Source organism: Rattus norvegicus, chromosome 8 (assembly GCF_036323735.1).
Source record: "Rattus norvegicus strain BN/NHsdMcwi chromosome 8, GRCr8, whole genome shotgun sequence".
NCBI lineage: Eukaryota > Metazoa > Chordata > Mammalia > Rodentia > Muridae > Rattus > Rattus norvegicus.
The window spans coordinates 41,818,126-41,837,010 of NC_086026.1; the positions used below are offsets into that span (position 1 = coordinate 41,818,126).

The 18,885-nt window shown below is 43.2% G+C and overlaps 2 protein-coding genes across 5 annotated transcripts in view; one reads left to right on the forward strand and one right to left on the reverse strand.

The window, feature by feature from the left end:
- Positions 1 to 73: 73 nt before the first annotated feature.
- On the forward strand, positions 74 to 6,167 carry Srpra (SRP receptor subunit alpha). Its single transcript, NM_001034150.2, has 14 exons — positions 74 to 310; positions 916 to 999; positions 1,272 to 1,435; positions 1,770 to 1,930; positions 2,275 to 2,431; positions 2,527 to 2,680; positions 2,887 to 2,975; positions 3,077 to 3,195; positions 3,333 to 3,419; positions 3,684 to 3,856; positions 3,938 to 4,151; positions 4,578 to 4,741; positions 4,823 to 4,921; positions 5,148 to 6,167. Exons 1-14 carry the CDS (start codon positions 194 to 196, stop codon positions 5,274 to 5,276), a joined length of 1,911 nt encoding a protein of 636 aa, NP_001029322.1. The 5' UTR covers positions 74 to 193; the 3' UTR covers positions 5,277 to 6,167.
- A 229-nt stretch (positions 6,168 to 6,396) lies between these two features.
- Positions 6,397 to 18,885, reverse strand: part of Fam118b (family with sequence similarity 118, member B) — a 50,669-nt gene continuing 38,180 nt past the window's right edge. For all 4 annotated transcript variants that reach the window (XM_006242784.5, XM_039081400.2, NM_001025283.2 and 1 more), the window contains 5 exons: positions 15,205 to 15,432; positions 11,300 to 11,428; positions 9,249 to 9,534; positions 7,090 to 7,146; positions 6,397 to 6,897 (listed from right to left, as the gene is read on the reverse strand). In XM_006242784.5, coding sequence (XP_006242846.1) covers positions 6,884 to 6,897; positions 7,090 to 7,146; positions 9,249 to 9,534; positions 11,300 to 11,428; positions 15,205 to 15,432 — 714 coding nt within the window. In that variant the 3' untranslated portion in view covers positions 6,397 to 6,883. The remainder of the gene's footprint in view (positions 6,898 to 7,089; positions 7,147 to 9,248; positions 9,535 to 11,299; positions 11,429 to 15,204; positions 15,433 to 18,885) is intronic.

The following is an 18,885-nucleotide window of genomic DNA, read 5'->3' on the forward strand; positions in this document are numbered from 1 at the left end:
GCCTACGTCATCCCGCGCGCCCTAGCGGGGGAAGGGGCGGGACCCCTGCGGCCCGTAGCGGAAGTGCGGCTGAACCGGTTTCCGGGGGCTGCTGGTGTGACGTGTCCCGCGCTTGGCGCAGCAGGAAGCGGCGGCGGACGCGGCCCGAGTTCCCGGCGCCGGTCTCGGCCCCAAGTCTTCTCCCGCTTCCATCATGCTTGACTTCTTCACCATCTTCTCGAAGGGCGGGCTTGTGCTCTGGTGTTTCCAGGGCGTGAGCGACTCGTGCACCGGGCCCGTGAACGCGTTGATTCGTTCTGTACTGCTGCAGGTACCACTCCCGCGGGGCAGAACTCCGGGCTCTGGTCCCTCAGACCCAGACCGTGGTCCCCCTTCCAGTAATCATTCCGCGTCTTCTGTCCTGACCCCCTCAAACTGGTCGCTTACCGACCACCCAGGATCGCTTCCTTTCCTGGATCACTGTATCCCTAAACTTTGCGACGCCCCCCACACCTTCCGTTTCCGGGGCTCTAGCCCTGTTCTGGCGTCCTAATAGACTTGAGCTCTCTCTCCACTCATCCGGGCAGCTTGGTTTTCTATTGTTTTGAGGTTGGGTGAGACTGTGGATGTGAGAACAGCTTTCAGGTGAACTAAATGGTTCACAGCTGTTAGAAGATCTGATTGTTTATATATGATTGTTTACTTTCTGACTCCCACGTGTCGTGTCTCCTCTCCCAGCTTTATCCCTTGTCCCTACTTGGTGTCTGTCTGTCTGTCTGTCTGTCTGTCTGTCTGTCTCCTTTTCTGGCTGGATGCTAGAGAAATGTCTCAGTATTCCCTTGTTGAGCCCGGGATAATATCTGGTTATTTCCCAAACATAGTTCAAAGTCTGGTTTTGCTGTGGATAGCCTGAATGCTGTAACACTCTTTTTCCAGGAACGGGGAGGTAACAACTCTTTCACTCATGAGGCTCTCACACTCAAGTATAAACTGGACAACCAGTTTGAACTGGTGTTTGTGGTAAGTGGGGTTATGTTAGAAAGACAAGTTATGTTCTCAACAGAATGTCCATTGATGAATCCAGTTAATTATGGGTATTGTGTGTGTGATAAAGTAATAGAAATATTAGGAATGTGGAGGGGAGAAAGAAAGCAACTTCTGGGTAAGGTAGAAAGCTTGGCTGCCTCTCAGGACAGGAAACCTATCTCAGGAGGCCTGGGTTGAGTTGGCTTCCTTCCATGCTGGGCTGGCTTGTAAGGAGATCTTTTGGCCCTGTGTCCTTCCATAAACAGGTTGGCTTTCAGAAGATCCTCACACTGACCTATGTAGACAAATTGATAGATGATGTGCACCGGCTGTTCCGGGATAAGTACCGCACAGAGATCCAACAACAGAGTGCTTTAAGTTTATTGAATGGCACTTTTGATTTCCAAAATGACTTCCTGCGGCTCCTTCGGTGAGAGGCTTTCCCTCTTCATAAAGGGAAATTTTTCATGATCTGAGAGTGCCCTGCCTGGGGGTTGGGGATTCAGCTCAGTGGTAGAGCGCTTGCCTAGCAAGCACAAAGCCCTGGGTTCGGTCCCCAGCTCTGAAAAAAAGAAAAAGAAAAAAGGGAAAAAAAAAAGAGTGCCCTGCCTGTAGGTGGCTTATCAATATTAACATGGGTTCAAACCAGTCACATTTTTGTAACTTGTTTCTGATTGTCCTTTTGATATGTGGGACCTTTTTCTGAAGTCAAGAGTCCTTCCTCTTACATGGATAGAAGGACCAACAGTCTCTTTTCTCTTCAGTGAAGCAGAGGAGAGCAGTAAGATCCGTGCTCCCACTACCATGAAGAAATTTGAAGATTCTGAAAAAGCTAAGAAACCTGTGAGATCCATGATTGAAACACGGGGGGAAAAGACCAAGGAAAAAGCAAAAAACAACAAAAAAAAGGGGTCCAAAAAGGAAGGTGTGTTTGAGTTTTCTGAACATGCTAGGGTATAGTGCTATAAAGGTCTGTAGTAGTCCTTTGGTCATTGCTGGCCTCCCTTAACTTAATGCTCACCCCCCATCATCCCCTTCTGGCATTGTAATCTCCAAGGTGTTTGGTACAAGTTTGTTCAAGTTAGCTGGGGAAAGGGGTAGGCTTAGCAGCTAGAGGTTAGAGCCAATTCAAGTGTATGACTCTTCCCAGTAGGCAATGCCATATAACAGGAAGGTTATTGGTGGTTGCAAGGATTTGGAAGAACTGTAGGTATTATATAGGTGCTTGGGATTTGTGTGTTTCTCCTTCAGTGAGGTTTCTCTTAACAGGTTCTGATGGCCCTTTGGCTACCAGCAAAACAGCCCCTGCAGAAAAGTCAGGTCTCCCAGTGGGACCTGAGAATGGGGAACTTTCCAAAGAGGAGCTGATACGTAGGAAGAGAGAGGAGTTCATTCAGAAGCATGGGAAGGGCCTGGACAAATCCAGGTGAGCAGCATTAACCAATCTCTGATGGTGGAATTCTTTTCTCATGTTCTTTGCTACTTTACTACTGTAACTTTTTCTTATGTAATCCTTTGCAGTAAATCTACAAAGTCAGATATTCCAAAGGAGAAAGGCAAAAAAGCACCCCGGGTGTGGGAACTAGGTGGCTGTGCTAACAAGGAAGTCTTGGATTACAGTACTCCCACCACCAATGGAACTCCAGAGGCAGCCCTTTCTGAAGATATCAACTTGGTAAGATGTATAAAGGTCAGAGTGAAGGTCACCATTAGCCAGAAATTGGGAAGGAAACAGAGGATATATCTGGATTTGGGAAACTATATTTGGAACTATATTTGGAGTTTCTCCAAGGCTCAAATATTAATGTTGACAAGAGTATATCCTGGGCTATTTCCCTCAGCCATTGGTTTTCCTGATCACTTTGTCTGTCTGTTTTCCAGATTCGAGGAACTGGGCCTGGGGGACAGCTTCAAGATCTGGATTGCAGCAGTTCAGATGATGAAGGGGCTACTCAAAACACCAAACCTAGGTAGAAGGGTTTCAGGTGGGAGGTGGTGTGGATGCAGAATTGATGATTCATGCCTCCTGCCTGCTAGCCTTACGCGTTTTTGTGACCTTCTATAATTGTAGTGCTACCAAGGGAACTCTGGGTGGCATGTTTGGGATGCTGAAGGGTCTGGTGGGTTCCAAGAGCTTGAGTCGAGAAGACATGGAATCTGTGCTAGACAAGATGCGTGATCATCTCATTGGTGAGTCTGGAGGACTGAGCTGACTTACAGATTTACATGGCATAGTTCATTAGGAACAGAACCATTTTTTAAGCTGCTCTGTTCTTGAGACCTGATCATTGTTAGCACAGAACTCACAGCTGTCTCTCTCTTCTCAGCTAAGAATGTGGCTGCTGACATTGCTGTCCAGCTCTGTGAATCTGTTGCCAACAAGTTAGAAGGCAAAGTGATGGGGACATTTAGCAGTAAGTATCTCCACAAGTCACAAAGTGCACATGCATTTCAGAGGTAATTCAGTCAGACAGCTTGGGTGTGTTCCTTTTGAATACACCTTTAATTTCTAAACCTCTAGGACATAATAGGACAATTAATTGAGATAATAATGTAATTAACAGTGTGATCTGAATTCTGAGAAAAACCTAGTATGGTCTTAATTCCATTAGATCAGAAAGATGTTGGGTATCAAGTATATTTGGTTTTATTACTGATCCCTCTATCTCCCTTTTAAGCTGTGACTTCAACAGTGAAGCAAGCTCTACAAGAGTCTCTGGTGCAGATCCTGCAGCCACAGCGTCGAGTAGACATGCTCCGGGATATCATGGATGCCCAACGTCGCCAGCGCCCTTACGTAGTTACCTTCTGTGGTGTTAATGGAGTGGGGAAGTCTACTAATCTTGCCAAGGTGAGCTCAGCTCCACATGCTTTTCCACCTGTGCTTTCAGATCGTGGTTCTATGTGACAATTTTCTTTAACTTTTTCGCAGATCTCCTTCTGGCTTTTAGAGAATGGCTTTAGCGTCCTCATTGCTGCCTGCGATACATTTCGTGCTGGGGCTGTTGAGCAGCTCCGCACACACACCCGGCGCCTGACTGCCCTTCATCCCCCGGAGAAGCATGGTGGCCGAACGATGGTGCAGTTGTTTGAAAAAGGCTATGGCAAGGACGCTGCTGGCATTGCCATGGAAGCCATTGCCTTTGGTAGTGTGGGGACCAAGGGGCTTGTGGTGTCCTTATCCCTGGGAATTTGCACAGACTTAAGTTTACCATATGGTTACTAGAGAAGTCCTGGTAAATTACTTGCATGGGAAGTTTTGGGTGGTAATGTGAGTAGTTAAAGGAAAAGCTAGTGTATCCTAACTATAGACCTGAATGTGGTCTTTTTCTACTTGTGTCCTTTCCCTGAATGGTTTTGGTAGTAGCCAAGAATAGGACAGGGTTTTCCTTGCATTACCTAAGTAAGTCTAGTTAGGTAAACAGGGTAGGCTTTTCAAATAAGCCAGACTTGGATATCTTAGGAAGCTGGCAGTGAGCATGAATGACAATTGGGTGACTTTTCACTTAGCTAGAGTAGGAAGTCTTCCAGAAATTGGTAGTGCTTGCAGTTGACCATGTTTCTCTCTCTAGCACGTAACCAAGGCTTTGACGTGGTGCTGGTGGACACTGCTGGCCGCATGCAAGACAATGCTCCTCTGATGACTGCCCTGGCCAAACTCATTACTGTCAATACACCTGACTTGGTGCTGTTTGTGGGGGAGGCCTTAGTAGGCAATGAAGCTGTGGATCAACTGGTGAGGGTTTGGGCCCAGTTCCCTTACAACTTAAACTTTGGCAAATTAGATCGGTTCTTATGTCACCCTTTCCCTTTTTAGGTCAAATTCAACAGAGCCTTAGCTGACCATTCTATGGCTCAGACACCTCGGCTCATTGATGGCATTGTTCTAACCAAATTTGACACCATTGATGACAAGGTAAAAGTGGATGATTGGATAAAATGAAACTGAGAATGAGGAATGGCTGTCTTTAAAAGAAATGAGTGGGGGTTGGGGATTTGGCTCAGTGGCAGAGCGCTTGCCTAGGAAGCACAAGGCCCTGGGTTCGGTCCCCAGCTCCGAAAAAAAAAGAACCAAAAAAAAAAAAAAAATGAGTGAGTGAAATCGGCTTGAGTTAACTGGCCATCCTTTTTATCTTCTTCAGGTGGGAGCTGCTATTTCTATGACATACATCACAAGCAAACCCATCGTCTTTGTGGGTACTGGCCAGACCTACTGTGACCTACGCAGTCTCAATGCCAAGGCTGTGGTGGCTGCCCTCATGAAGGCTTAATGTGGCTCTTGCCTAATACCAAATCGCCGCTTGCCCAAGTCCCTATTCCTGTATCAAGAATGTGCTTTAGAGTATGTGAGCAACTTGTCTTCAGTGTAGTACAAAGGCAGAGTGAGGGGAGCTTTGGAGACTTGCAGCTCCTTCTAACCCAACCCTTTGTTCACCCCTACCTCCTGCAAGGAGGGTCTAATCATGTTACAATCACTGCCCAGTGACCTTCCCTCTTCCTACTCAGGCATCCCCTTCACTCTGCCTACAGACTCCATCCATATCACCTGTACCTGGAGTGTTGCTAACTAGTGTTGCAGAGCCATGGTGAGATAAGGAGCAGTTTGAGGTCCCAGCTCTGGATCTTAGTGGCACCTATCTAGAATACAGCTTCTGGGTCCCTGGTGCCAGGATGGGTCACCTCACTGTGGCAGTGATGGTGGCCCATTCTTAATTGCTGCTAATTATAAATCTGGTGATGAAAACTCCACACCTGATTGTTGCCCCAAAGCATCAGTTAGGCCTTGTTACAAATGCGAGGTAAGTGCCCACTTCTCTCAGAAACAAAGGGAGCAGAGTTGCCTTCCAACCTGTCCCTGCTCCCAAAATCCAGATGGAAGCTTTGCATGTTTGCCTTCCTGGGAGAAAACCAGTTGTTAGAAGTGTTACTGTCCATATCCCACCCAACCCAACCCTTAAGCTCCTGAGCAGGTCCTGGCTTTTCCTCATTCTCTTCTACAGTGCCTGGTAGACAAGTGCTACGTTCAAGAACACAAACCTCTTGTTAAGACTTGTCCTGTAGTTTGGTATTACAGATGTGCTACTAGTGCAATAAGGTGAAGGCTGTCTGCCCAGAGAAATACATAATTTATATAAGAAAATAAATTTCATAAAGAAATTGCCTCTTAGGTTTATATTATTTTATATAGGATTTAAAATTAAAATGCTAACTCATACTAGCTATAGTTCTTGGGCTTCTTTTTGGCAAGGGCATGATAGGAACTGATAGTGCTCTAAGGAACAGGGTACATGCTTGTCCTGAGAAAGATCACCCTACCTATGATGAAAATAGAAGAATGCAAGTTTCAAGTTTAACAATGCCTCTTCAAAGTAGAGCCAGAGCCCTGGCAAGTAAACGAACAAGCTTTTAATACAGCTCAGTTATGTAAAATACTGTACACTGTAAAAGATCTAGAAAACTAGAGCTTCGAGTCATGTTTTAAAAAAGCCATAAGCTCAATTGAAAAACCAAGTGGAGTACAAAACTGCAACAAGAGCCCACTGACTCCATGACTTCTTGCTCTTCCAGTCCTGCAGAGCTGGAGCCATAGCCAGGAGTCATCACATTGGTCTGCTGTGTAGATAAGCCTGTCCAGCCTTGGGGTAGGTAGGAGCTGCATTGGGTCCTGATGTCATTTGGGTATTAAACTGGACCAGGCAGCAGAGTATGGAGAAACAGCCAGCATGGAGGGAAGGTGCAACACTGCCACCCCTATTCTACCCCGAGCTTCACTGGGTATTGGTACTTCCTAGGAGCTGTGCTGAGTTCTCGCACGTTTGCTTGTTAACACATCCACAGGAAGGCCCCACAGCATGGTCTAATGGCGACTTCGGCTTGCTCAAGTACTACAGCCTATGGGGAAACAAAAGACAATGAAGTTCCACAAAGCAAGTCTACACATCTGAAGCTGCAGGTGTCACTTAGTCCTAACTTTTCAGAAAGAGTTGATTCAGAGAATCTAAAAGTAGGAGAGGCAAATTAGGATTCCCTATAATCTAAAAGTTTTAGGAAAACTTTCTGTGACTGACAGAACAGGAAATGTACCTCTTATTTCACCATGTGCTGCAGATGAACCATTTAGCTGGCCTTCTCTTGCCATCCCTGTTAAAAACAATATTGGTATAGGCATTAGATGAAGATCAAAACACATCAGTACACGTGATAAAGTCAGGACAACTTCGGGGCATTTGTTTTCTCCACTATGGATTGCAGGAATAGAATTCAGGTTGTCAAACTTGGCACCAAATGACTTTACCCATAGTTATCTTGGCAGCCCTGGGAAAGCTAAACCTATTGGTGGCAGAAATGAAAACTAAGGGGATCTGATAGAAGATGAGGTTAAGAGTAACCTTCAGATTGGCTAGTGAAACAAACAGAACAGGTTCCTTATTGCACTAAAGTTGGTTGACCTTGCCACGTTAGGCTACAGTTCAAATCCTCTAAAGCTCTAGCCTTCCTGGTAGTTAGACGTCTAGCAAGACTGCTTGTTCAAACAAACAAAAAACCCCAAACCTCTTATTTCAACTTTTTAGAGTAATTTTTTATGTAAATGAATATTTTGCTTGCATATATGTTTTTGCACCATGTACATGGCTCGTGCCTGAGGGAGGCCAGAAGATGTCAGAATTTCTGGAACTGGAATTAACAGGCAGTTATGAACCACCCACCATATGAATCCTGGGATTTGAACGCAGGTCCTCTGGAGCAGTCAGTGTTTTTACCAAATGAGCTGTCTCTCCAGCCCCTGAAACATTTTACATAGATCAAACATGGCTGCTTACTCTGTTCTCAGGTTCACACATATAGCTTATTTTTTTACTAAAAATCACCTCTCCCTGTTTCACTAACTGTATTTCATGTAGTCAGGATGTATGTACTAATAAATGCAAAGCAGGGCATGGCGATGCATGTCTACAAACTCAGGTCTTGGGAGAGTGCGGATGAGAGATCATGATTCCAAGTCCAACCTGGCTACACAGCTATATTCAGGAAAATAGAGAACATAGAGTAAAACCCTGTGTTTGTTTTTAAAAAGGTACATAAGACTAAGCTTTGTTCATAACTGAAAAGAAAAGAATGGTCAAATCAGAAGTCAGTTGTTTGGTTAATTTTTTTGGTTAAGTTGGTTAAAGCACTTATTTATTAAATAACAAATAAGTTATACTAAAATACTTTCTGGTATAGTAATGCTTTTTAGCCCCAATGGCCATATGGAAAAGCCTTGATTTAAAAATAGAATGGCTTGACTGTCAACTGTGGAAAGCCACTTCTAGAGAGCCTGATAGCTATAACTACCTGTACTATTCCACAACATTGAGGATCTTAACCTAAAATTGAGTGCATATTTTGTTTTACTATAGCACTTTTTCTTGGTAGAGTATCTCTTTTTCCTGGTGTGGACCAACTGTGTAGACCTTAAGTGTGTGTCCCTAGTTTAAAGTAATCAAAGCTTGTGTAACAAAAATTCAACCTAGTCAGTGTTGCAAACATTATGCTGAGGGACACCAGAAAAATTGTCTTCAAGAAAAAAGATGGCAGATGATTTCATGAAAAAGAAAAGCCTGAAGTGTTGCTTTTTTTTTTTTTTTTTTTTTTTTTTTTTTTTTAAGTTTTTTGAGAGAGGTGGGAAGAGTTCAATGTTTGGCTACAGTGACAGCGTTTTTAACTAAACTGTAAGTCTCCTACTTGTAGTCCAGGATTCTTAACAGACCTATGTTGGCCTCCTGGGTCCTGGGATTACAGGGTGAGCCACCATAATGATAATGATGGCTTTAAAACCTTGCTCTATATCAAAGCATTTGCTGTGACAGAACTCAAAGTCTTACTGCATCAGGATTCTGCTTGGAGTCATCTGATTCAGAAATGAAATCTGGGACTAGATTTAAGGACATTACATACTAGATTACCTGTATTTTAATGTGTTGTCTAAGAAATGGTCAAATTGATTAAGATATTTATTAAATGTTTGAAGCAGGACTAGAGAGGTGACTCAGCAGTTAAGAGCACTGGCTGCTCTTCAGAGGACCTGCGTTTGCTTGCCAGCACCCACACAGCAGCTCACAGCTAGCTGTCTGTGAAGTCCAGTTCCAGGACTTTTGATAGCTTCACACATACATATGTGTAGGCAGTACACTACACATTCCCATCTTGGTAGTGATTTTATTCCTCAAACAAAGGGCTGTTGCTCTTTGGCCTTCCCTTACCTGATCTGCCTCTTGTGGAGATCTCACATGTCAGTCGCTTGAAGTATTCTGGAAGATCAGCATAGTCATTTCCATAGGAGATGACCTTAATCCCCTTGTCCAGCATGTTTTCTCGAAGCTTCTTGAATTCATCTACATCTCCTCTTCGAACCAACATGAAATGTTCTAAGTCAGATTTATGCTTGACAGCTTCTAGGAACAGGGCCTGGAAAGTGGTGTCGTCCACCGTCCAGCCACAACCCAAGAAAAGAAATGACTTGTTTTCATAGAGTTTCTGAATCTCTCTCTTCAGGAAAAAGAAAACAACATGTTAATGACTCAGAAGACAGACACAGGATATGGCTTAAGCAAAAAGTCAACAGTTTGTCAGTTAGCAGACTGCAGTGACCCACTGATCAAAATTTAAGAGGGAAAGACATTACAAGGTTTCATTTCCTAGTTATTATAATGTAATGCTTGGTCTAGATGGTACTTTTGATCTGACATTCTTCTGAAAGTTTTCTTTTTAATATTCTGTATGTATGGTATATGTATATGAGTGTGCATACCATAGAATGCATGTGGAAATCAGAGGACAACTATAGAGCCATTTCTCTCCTTCCCATCTTTACAGGGTTTCCAGGGACTGAGGTTAGACTGCAAAGCTTGTACAACTGCTTAACCCACTGAGCCATCTGTCTGTCCCTTCTGTAGGTCTTTCAAACAGTTTCACCCCTCTGGCACTGGTCTTTCAGGGCTTTTTTTTATTTTATTTTATTTTAGATTTATGCTCTTGGGTTATTAGGCAACTGATGAATCTTTGATGTATTTTACCTCTTTTCCACTTTCTGGAAAAAAATCTGCTAATTTTAAGTCTTTATTCTTTTGAGTATGTATGTGTATATACATGTTACATGTAATATGTGGAGGCCAGAATTTGATTTGGGAATTTTTTTTCTATTGCTCTCCACTTTATATATTGAGGAAGGTCTCTTATTTGAACCCTGACTTGTAGGTTCATCCAGCCTAACTAGACAGCTGACCTGAAGGATCTCCTCCCGTCTCCACCGTTCAAGGGTTGGGATTACAGATGCATGCCACTGTCCTTGGTGTTATGTCAGTGCTAGGACTAGAAGTAAGCTCACACTGTGTGGCAAGTGCTGTACCTACTGCGCAGTCTTGCCAGTCAAACCTGTTCTTTATTGACTCACACAGAACCAGTGATCATCAGAAAACAATTCTATCATTAGACATGGTCAGAGGAATTCTGATCACTTAAAATATCACCGTGCATGTGTATTTGTAGATATCTGTGCATATATTGCGCGCGCGTGTGCACACGCACACGCACACGCACACACACACACACACACACACACACACACACACACACAGAAACATAAATGACTTTGCCTCAGTATCAATGATGGACATAGTTATAGCAGACATCAGGAAAGAGCCCTTACACTTCAGAAAGCATCACACTTCCTGGTCTTTCTCTGGCCCTGTGATCCTGTCCTGCAAACCTCTAGCACTGAGCTGGACCAAAGAAGTGTTTCCGGTTTAAACATGTACATGTATGTGAACAAGTCCAAAACTTGAAACCCAAAGATCAGCAAACCCAAGGAAAATTTCCATTTTGTCATCCTAATCAAATTGCTTTTCAATTTTCCAAGTATAGTCAGGTGTGAGTAAGTATCTGTCTTTTTATAATCTATGATCCAACTGTAATGGATTTTTAAAAGGCTGCCTAAATTACTTTGGGCACAGACTTATTACAGAGCCAAATGATGGAGAATAATGCAGTCTTGGTGTGAAGGTGATGGCAGTGAGGGAGGGGTGCCATCTGCTGCTTGTTTACCAAGTACAGATAAATAAATACCATCCTATGATCTCACTCACACCTACAGTTTCTGCATTCCCCAGGATGGTATACACATCCAAGTGCTAAGAGACAAGGGAGTGAGCTCCGACTCTAGTTGTTTTGAAAAGTAAAGGTCCTGTTAATACTTAGAATTTGCTGTAAACTGGCTTCAGGAGCGACTTCCAGAGTCTGGCCCAGTACTACTCACCATAACTTCAGTGTTCCTGAGCACATTCTGATATCCAGCTGGGTGGAGGACGATGCCACTAGGATTGGTATAGACCCCATGGATGTGTAGCACACTTAGCTTCCGCTTCTCCTGAGCCCACTCCAGGACCTGCACAACACATACACAGCTTGACTAGGGTGGCACTGGGTCAAAGTCACAGTGTGTAAGAGACTGCCTGAGGACCAGCCTTTTGACATGACTACAGCTTCAAGGAATCACATGACAAGAATTAAAAAACCTGATGGGTCCAATTTCCTATGTTATGACTGAAGGAATGATGGCAGCAAATCTGGTGACTTCTTTTGGAAGAAGTCCAAGAGAAACTAGAATTTGGTAATATTTGAAGAATAATGATAGTTTCCACTGGTGATGGTCCAAGCCCTGGTACAACCTCCTCCCTCTTCCCTCACCCCCAGAGGATCTTTCTATTGAAGCCCCAGCTGTCCTGAAATGCTTATGTAGACCAGGCTGGCCTCAAAAGCAAGAGATCCACCTGGCTCTACATCTTGAGTGCTGGGATTAAAAGTGTGTACCACTATGCTCAGCTGTTTTCATGGTTTTTTTACTCAGGGTGGCTTTTATGTTTTCTCACACCTCAGACTACAGCAATTCACCACTACACTTGGTTCAATCCTCAATCTGTAGTGTTCCAGCTACCACCCTAGCAGAGACAGGCCTACGGCGCTCGGGGAACCATTTATGGACTATTCAGTTGGGCATGAACTACGCTCACAAAAACAATCTACAAACTACAAAATCACAGAGCAGGGCAAATGACCTTAAAATAGTAATCTCTTCATCAACATCTTTCACATTTATTTATTTGTGTGTGTTTGTGTCTGTGTTTGGTAGTGGTGTACCATGGTGCACATACAGAGGTCAGAGGACAACTTGCAAAAGTCAGTTTTCTCCTTCCACCATGTAGGTCCTAGGGATTGAACGGAGGTCACTGGGCTTGGTGGGTAAGTACCCAGTGAATCATCTCATAGCTCTCCCCATTTTTCTTTTTAAATTTTTGAAACAGGATTTCTCACTTCTTTGTCTCACTGGCTTGGAACTCTTAAAGTTTCCTCAGATAACTGACCTGCAAGCCCAGGGACCTTGTGCTTGCAAGGCAAGCACTTTACCAACTATCTTAGGGTTTTACTGCTGTGAACCTACACCATGACCAAGGCAACTCTTATAAGGGATTTAATTGGGACTTGCTTACAAGTTCAGAGGTTCAGTCCATTATTATCATGGCAACATTCAGGCAGGTACGGTGTAGGAGGAGCTGAGAGTTCTACATCTTCATCTGAAGGCCACAAGGAGAAGACTGGTTCTTATGTGGTTAGAGGAGGGTCTCATTGCCCACCCCCACTGTGACACACTTCCTCCAGCAAGACCACACATCTAAATAAGTGCCACTCTCTGTGCTAAGCATATTCAAACCACCACATTCAACTCCCTAGCCCCCATAGGCTTGTTCAAACACATGAGTCTATGGGGGCCATATCTAGCCATAACATAATAAAAAAATACATTTAGTCCAGCCTCCAAAGTTCCCATAGTCTATAGTACTTCCAACAATGTTAGAAGTCCAAAGTTCAAAGTCTCTTCTGAGATTCATCCAATCCCTTCACTTAACTCTAATCCCCAAAGCAAGACAGGAAACCAGCTGGGCAAACTCCAAACTCTGAATCTTCATGCCTGATGTCAAAGCAGTCTTCAGGTTTCCAACTTCTTTTTCATCTTTGTTCACTGCAACAAACTTCTATCTCCTGGGCTGGTTCCACTCCGTTAGTAGCTTTCCTCAGCAGATAGCCCACGGCTCTGGCATCTCAAATATCTTGGGGTCTCCAAGGCAACTTCAGCTTCACAGCTTCTTGTTCCAATGTCTGAGATCCACACATGATCTTTTTGACTCCTCCAAAGCACTTGGTTCACATCTCCTGCTCTGTCCTCTGTAGCAATCTAAGCTCTGGTTGACGCCACTCTAATGCTGCTACTGTTCTTGTTCGTCATCCCATGGTACTGGCATCTCCAATACAATGGGGTCTTCCACTGCAACTAGGCTTCACCAATAGCCTCTCATAGGCTCTCTTCATGGTTCCAAACCTCAACTTCTTTGCTTGACCCCTTCAGTTCTGGGCTACCAACTGCAACCGAGGCTGCACCTTCACCAACGGCTTTCCATGGCCTCTCACAGTGCCAATCCTCAGCTGCTCTCCATGCCTTCAAAACCAGTACCACCTGGGTGACTCTTACACATTACCGAGTCCAGCTGCAGCACAAGGTACAACCTTGACTATCTCTGGAGCACAGCTTCTTTGTGACCTCAGAAAACACTTCCCAGAAGATTTCGCCTCTGTGGGTGATCCTGGTCTCTTCACCGCTAATTTCTTAGCTCCAGCTAACCAGCATCAGTTGTCCCAGTCGTCCCTTCTATTCTTGACTCAAAAGCCAGAGCCACGTGGCCAAGGCTGCCAAGTTCTGCTGCTTGCTGGGGCTGGAAAATGCCCCCTACCCCCAATCATCTTTATGTTTTTTAACTTCCTCACTGCCTAAGTCTGGCTCTCCTGGAACTTAAGTCTGTAGATTGATCTTGAACTCAGAGATCTACGTGGCTCTGTCTATTGAATGCTGTGATTAAAAGTGTCGACCATAAAATCATAAGTGTCAAAACTTAAGTTTTTCATGATGCACCTAGAACTTGCCTAGGCTGGCCTTTAACTCAGAGACCTGCTAGGCTTTGTCTCCTGGGATTAAAGGTGTGTACTACCATCCCTAGGCCTAAGCTTAGCTGGGTAGGATCTTGCCCTAAAGTCACCATTCCCTTCAACTGTTTTATCCTTGAACATAGGATTCAGCTCCATTTCACTTCCTGGTGTCCATTTATTACTTGAACCATACATTTTTATATTTCTCAGTTTGCACCTTTTCATTAAAATTCTCTTTGTAAGAGTGAACTTTGGTTCACAGAATCTATACCAGCCTATTTTGAGACTTCCTTTGTCAAAGCAATTAATCTAAATCTCTTCATCTTAGCCTCAAGGCAGACTCTTCAGACAATGGGAAAAAGCAGCCATGTTCTTCACCAAAATATCACAAAAACAGTCTGTAGGCAACATACTAAAATTCTTCTCCATTGAAACCTCTTGGGCCAGCAGGCCTACACAGTTCAAGTCACCCTCTTCCACATTCCTTCTAAGATAGCCCATTAAGCCCCATTTAAAGCATTCCATGGCCTTCTGACTCCAAAATTCCCAAAATCCACATTCTTCCAAACAAAAACATGGTCAGGCCTATCACAGCAATACCCCAGTCCCTGGTACTAACTTCTGTCTTAGTTAGGGTTTTAATGCTGTGAACAGACACCATGACCAAGGCAACTCTGATGCTCATAACTAAAAATCTTTGTGTTTTATTACATACTAATTTTACCTCAAAACACAACCAATCCCCAAGTACAAGCAGGGAAAAGTAGCTTCTTTTTTCACTATTACTGTTCTAACTAGAAATATCTGCCACAGGCTTATGATTTAAATGTGGTTCCAACTCATGATGCAATTTTGGGAGGTGGAGCATTGCCAGTAAAAATAGACCACTAGGGGAGAGATTATGACGTTATAACTTGGTCCTGATCGTGGTCTGCTTTCTAGCTCCCACCACCAAGAAAGGGAGTCTCTCCACTGTGATCCTTTTACTGTGAGGCCCAAGTTTTTTGAAGTAGTTCAAATAAGCCTTTCCTCCTTTAGGTTGTTTCTGTTGGGTATTTTGGTCACAGCAATGTGAAGAGGAAATAAAAACACCCCTGCTACATAAATACTGACATACTGACGGGAAGTCAGCTTCTCTGAGGAAGATACAATCCACTACCCTGAAGCTACTGGTTAACATTTTACCTTTTTCTCATCAGTAAGGTCAAGGGATTCAAGTTGTTTTCCCTGGTCAGCTGCATAGAGTTCTAGGAGATTATCAAAATTTGTAGTTAATACTAGGGCTCCATTTTCCATCAGGTGGAGAACAGACTGAAGGAGCTGTTTTCCAGAATCTTCCATCTTTGATTCCAGGTCATCAAATACTTCATATAAACAGTCTTTGAAAAATGTGGATCGAACATTACTGGTACGCTGCAGGTGTGGGAGATTTGAAAGAAAAAAAACAAAACAAAAATCAATTCAGTTTGCTTTGTTCACTTGTTTCAGTTGCAGAATCACACATTTGGAATACTTTATACTTAAAGCATCACCACTCTCATTGTAATAAGGAAAACAGAATGGCACATGCCCAGTGCAATGCCTAGCAAACAGTAAGTAATCAATACTGCCACATCAGATGCAAATAAGCACAAGCCTTTTAAACAGACATTTTAGAACTGGAGAAAGGGCCTTGCTGTGGATTTCTGGCTGGCCTAGAATTCACTTTGTTGGCCAAGCTGGCCTCACTCTCTCAGCCATCTTCCTGTCTATGCCTCCCAAGTGCTGGGATTACATGTGCTGTCATGCCCAGCTTCTAATTTGTCATTTTATAAAAAGAAGCAAATGGACAAGAGATCATGACTAAAGAATGAGGGTAGAAAGCAACGTAACAATTACTCTCAAATTAGGCCTCCAGTAAGAAGGCAACACTCAGACCTAATTTGCTTTAATATTCTTCCTCTCCTCCCTTCTTCCTTTATCTTTAAGAGGGTCTGCTAGTTGGTTTTTTTTTGGTAACTTGATGCAAGCTGGACTTGTTTGAGAAGACAGAACTCAATTGAAAAAAACCTCCATCAGATTGTCTATAGGTATATTTGTAGGGCATTTTCTTGATTGACTGATATGGGAAGGTCAATGCTAGCTTGGTCTTCCACAGCCAAGACTACACAGAGAGACTGTCTCAGAACAAAACAAAAAAGTCCAAAAACAAAAAACTAAATAAAGGAAAGAAAGAAAAAAGAAAGTAAGAAAGAAGGAAGAAAAGAAGGAAGGAAGCGGGCTGATAAAGCCATGAGGAGCAAACCGGAAAGCAGCACTTCTCCATGCCTCTGCCTCAGTTCTTGCCCCAGCTTATGTGGGCAATGGGCTGTAAGTTAAAGTAAACCTGTTTCCTCCCCAAGTTACTTTTGGTCATGGTGTTTTAATCACAGCAACAGAAAACCCTAACAAAGAGAGGGAAATAGGGATATGGGGAAGAATATGCAGCCCGTGCTAGCTTCACCTCACTATACAGTGGTCTCAGACTCACGACCCTCTGGCATTAGCCCTAGCCCAAGTGCTAGGTGACAGCACTTGAACTGTCTGTACATCCAGCACCTCCTTTTCTAATTCTAGATACGTGGTTGTCTATGGCTGCTTCATTTAAAAAAAACATTTAATACTTCCTTGTAGTGTTCTGCCCTGACCTAATTCAGCAATCTGTTTATAAGCTCACTATAAAGAATACCGATTACATGTCAAAATTATGAATACTTTAATTTCATAGATTTAATAATTTCATAATTAAAAACTTGCACTTTGTGACTGTTTGTTTTTACAGTGCTGGGGATGTAAGCCAGAGCTTTGGGTTATATGCATGGCTACCCATTATTAAAGTACTAAACTCAGGGACTGCAGAGATGGCTCCAAGGTTAAGCTTGTGTACTACTCCTGAAGGGCACCTAAGTTTGGTTTCCAGTACCCAGGCCAGGTGGCTCACAACTGCCTGTAGCTCCAGTTCCAAAGAATTCGGCACCTTCTTCTGAACTCCACAGGCACTCACCCTCACATATACACAGTTAAAAATAAATATTGACTGGACTAGAGAGATAGCTAAGTGGTTAAAAGCTTTTGATGCTCTTTCAGAGAACCTGAGTTCAGTTCCCAGAAGCCACATCAGGTGGCTTGGAACTACCTGTAACTCTAGCTCTAGGAGATCCAATGCCCTCTGCCCAAACCAGGCATACATGTGGTACACATACACACAAACCAGGCATACATGTGGTACACATACACACAAACCAGGCATACATGTGGTACACATACACACAAACCAGGCATACATGTGGTACACATACACACAAACCAGGCATATATGTGGTACACATACACACAAGCAGGGAAAACACTCAAATACATAAAATAAAAAATAAAAAAAGGAAAGAAAAGAACCAGGTGAGGGGTACACACTTTCAATCCCTGCCTTCAAGAGGCATCCATTGTGTGAGTTTGAAGACAGATTGGTCTATAGTGAGTTATAGGATAGCTAGGGCTACATATAGCAACCCTATCTCAAAAAAAGAAAAAAGAAAAAGAAAAAGGAATAATCTAAAAAAAAAAAAAAACCAATAAGAAATCCTAATCATTAATCGATTTGAAACAATCCATTTAACATATAGGTTTAATTACCTTTCTAGCTTCATTCAGGGGGTGTTGTGGTAAATATTAAAAGTGGAGGCAGGGCACCAGGTACCATGCCATGCCTCCTCCTGCTACTCTCAGTCTCTCCACCTCCATGGCTAGCCCCACACCAGCGCAGGCTCCGGCCCAGCAGTGGCCACCCTCTCCTGAGAACTCTGCTCACATACCCAGCATCCACCCCCTGTGGTTACTGTCACAATTCCCAGTATCCCGGTAAAATCAAAACCCTAGAAGCTTGTTAATTTATCAATCAGAATTATATCAGTAAATTCTCACCCCACAAATTGTCTACACAATAAATCCAGAGTCAATTGATATTGATATAAACTGCCCACCTAGATATGACAAACTGTTCTGAAATTATCCATCCCTTATAAGATATTCATAGCTACCTGTGGCTATTTAAAGCCACACGGGGGTGGATCATCCTTCTCCTCCTCCATCATCATTTCTTCCTCCCCTTTTCTCCCTCTCTCCAGCCTTTCAAAAACTCTGTCTCCACCTTTCTTTTTCACTGCCCTACAAGCCTTGCCTTATCTTGTGCATATTGACATCAATTCACAAGGGTGTAAGTAAATAAGATTTCTGCTACATAACAATGGCACATACACACAAACCAGGCATCTAAATTACACCATAGTTACCTTGATTTGTATAAGTACACCTACCAGCTTGCATAGTAGAAAAATGCCTATAATGTGTTTCTCAGAATATACACCATTGTTAAACAATATATCCCCAAGGACCGAGGAAACACAATGTTAACTTCAGGTTAGGAGCTGGTTTTATAAAGGACACTGTGACCCCAAACAAAAGAAATCTGACAGGAGAAAGTAACTAGATATTTTAACAAACATCTGATCCCTACTCTATTCTTGATGTTATACTGTTCAATAAGCTCAGAGGAAGAATCGCTACATTGCTCAACCTGTCCTTGAACTTCTAGACTCAAATGATCTTCCTCCCAGAGAAACTAGGGCTACTGGTGCAAGCCAGCATGCATGGTTCCTATTGAAGCTGTGCATTACTCCAACTAGCTACCAGGGAGTGCAATTCAAGCTCCTTGGAATAGACAGGTCCTTCTAGGTTCCCTCAAAGTTATCTCCTATACTTTCCAAGTGTCTTTGTCTATCAACATTGAAATGTTTAAGTTTCCATGGAATCACTTAAACAGATACATAAGCACAGGTCAGTGTTCCTTTCCTA

Coding starts and splice junctions, on each gene's coding strand:
- Srpra (NM_001034150.2), top strand. CDS start 194: ATGCTTGACTTCTTCACCATCTTCTCGAAGGGCGGGCTTGTGCTCTGG. Junction 1,931..2,274: donor AAAGGGGTCCAAAAAGGAAG/GTGTGTTTGAGT, acceptor TTCTCTTAACAG/GTTCTGATGGCCCTTTGGCT. Junction 3,196..3,332: donor GATGCGTGATCATCTCATTG/GTGAGTCTGGAG, acceptor CTCTCTTCTCAG/CTAAGAATGTGGCTGCTGAC.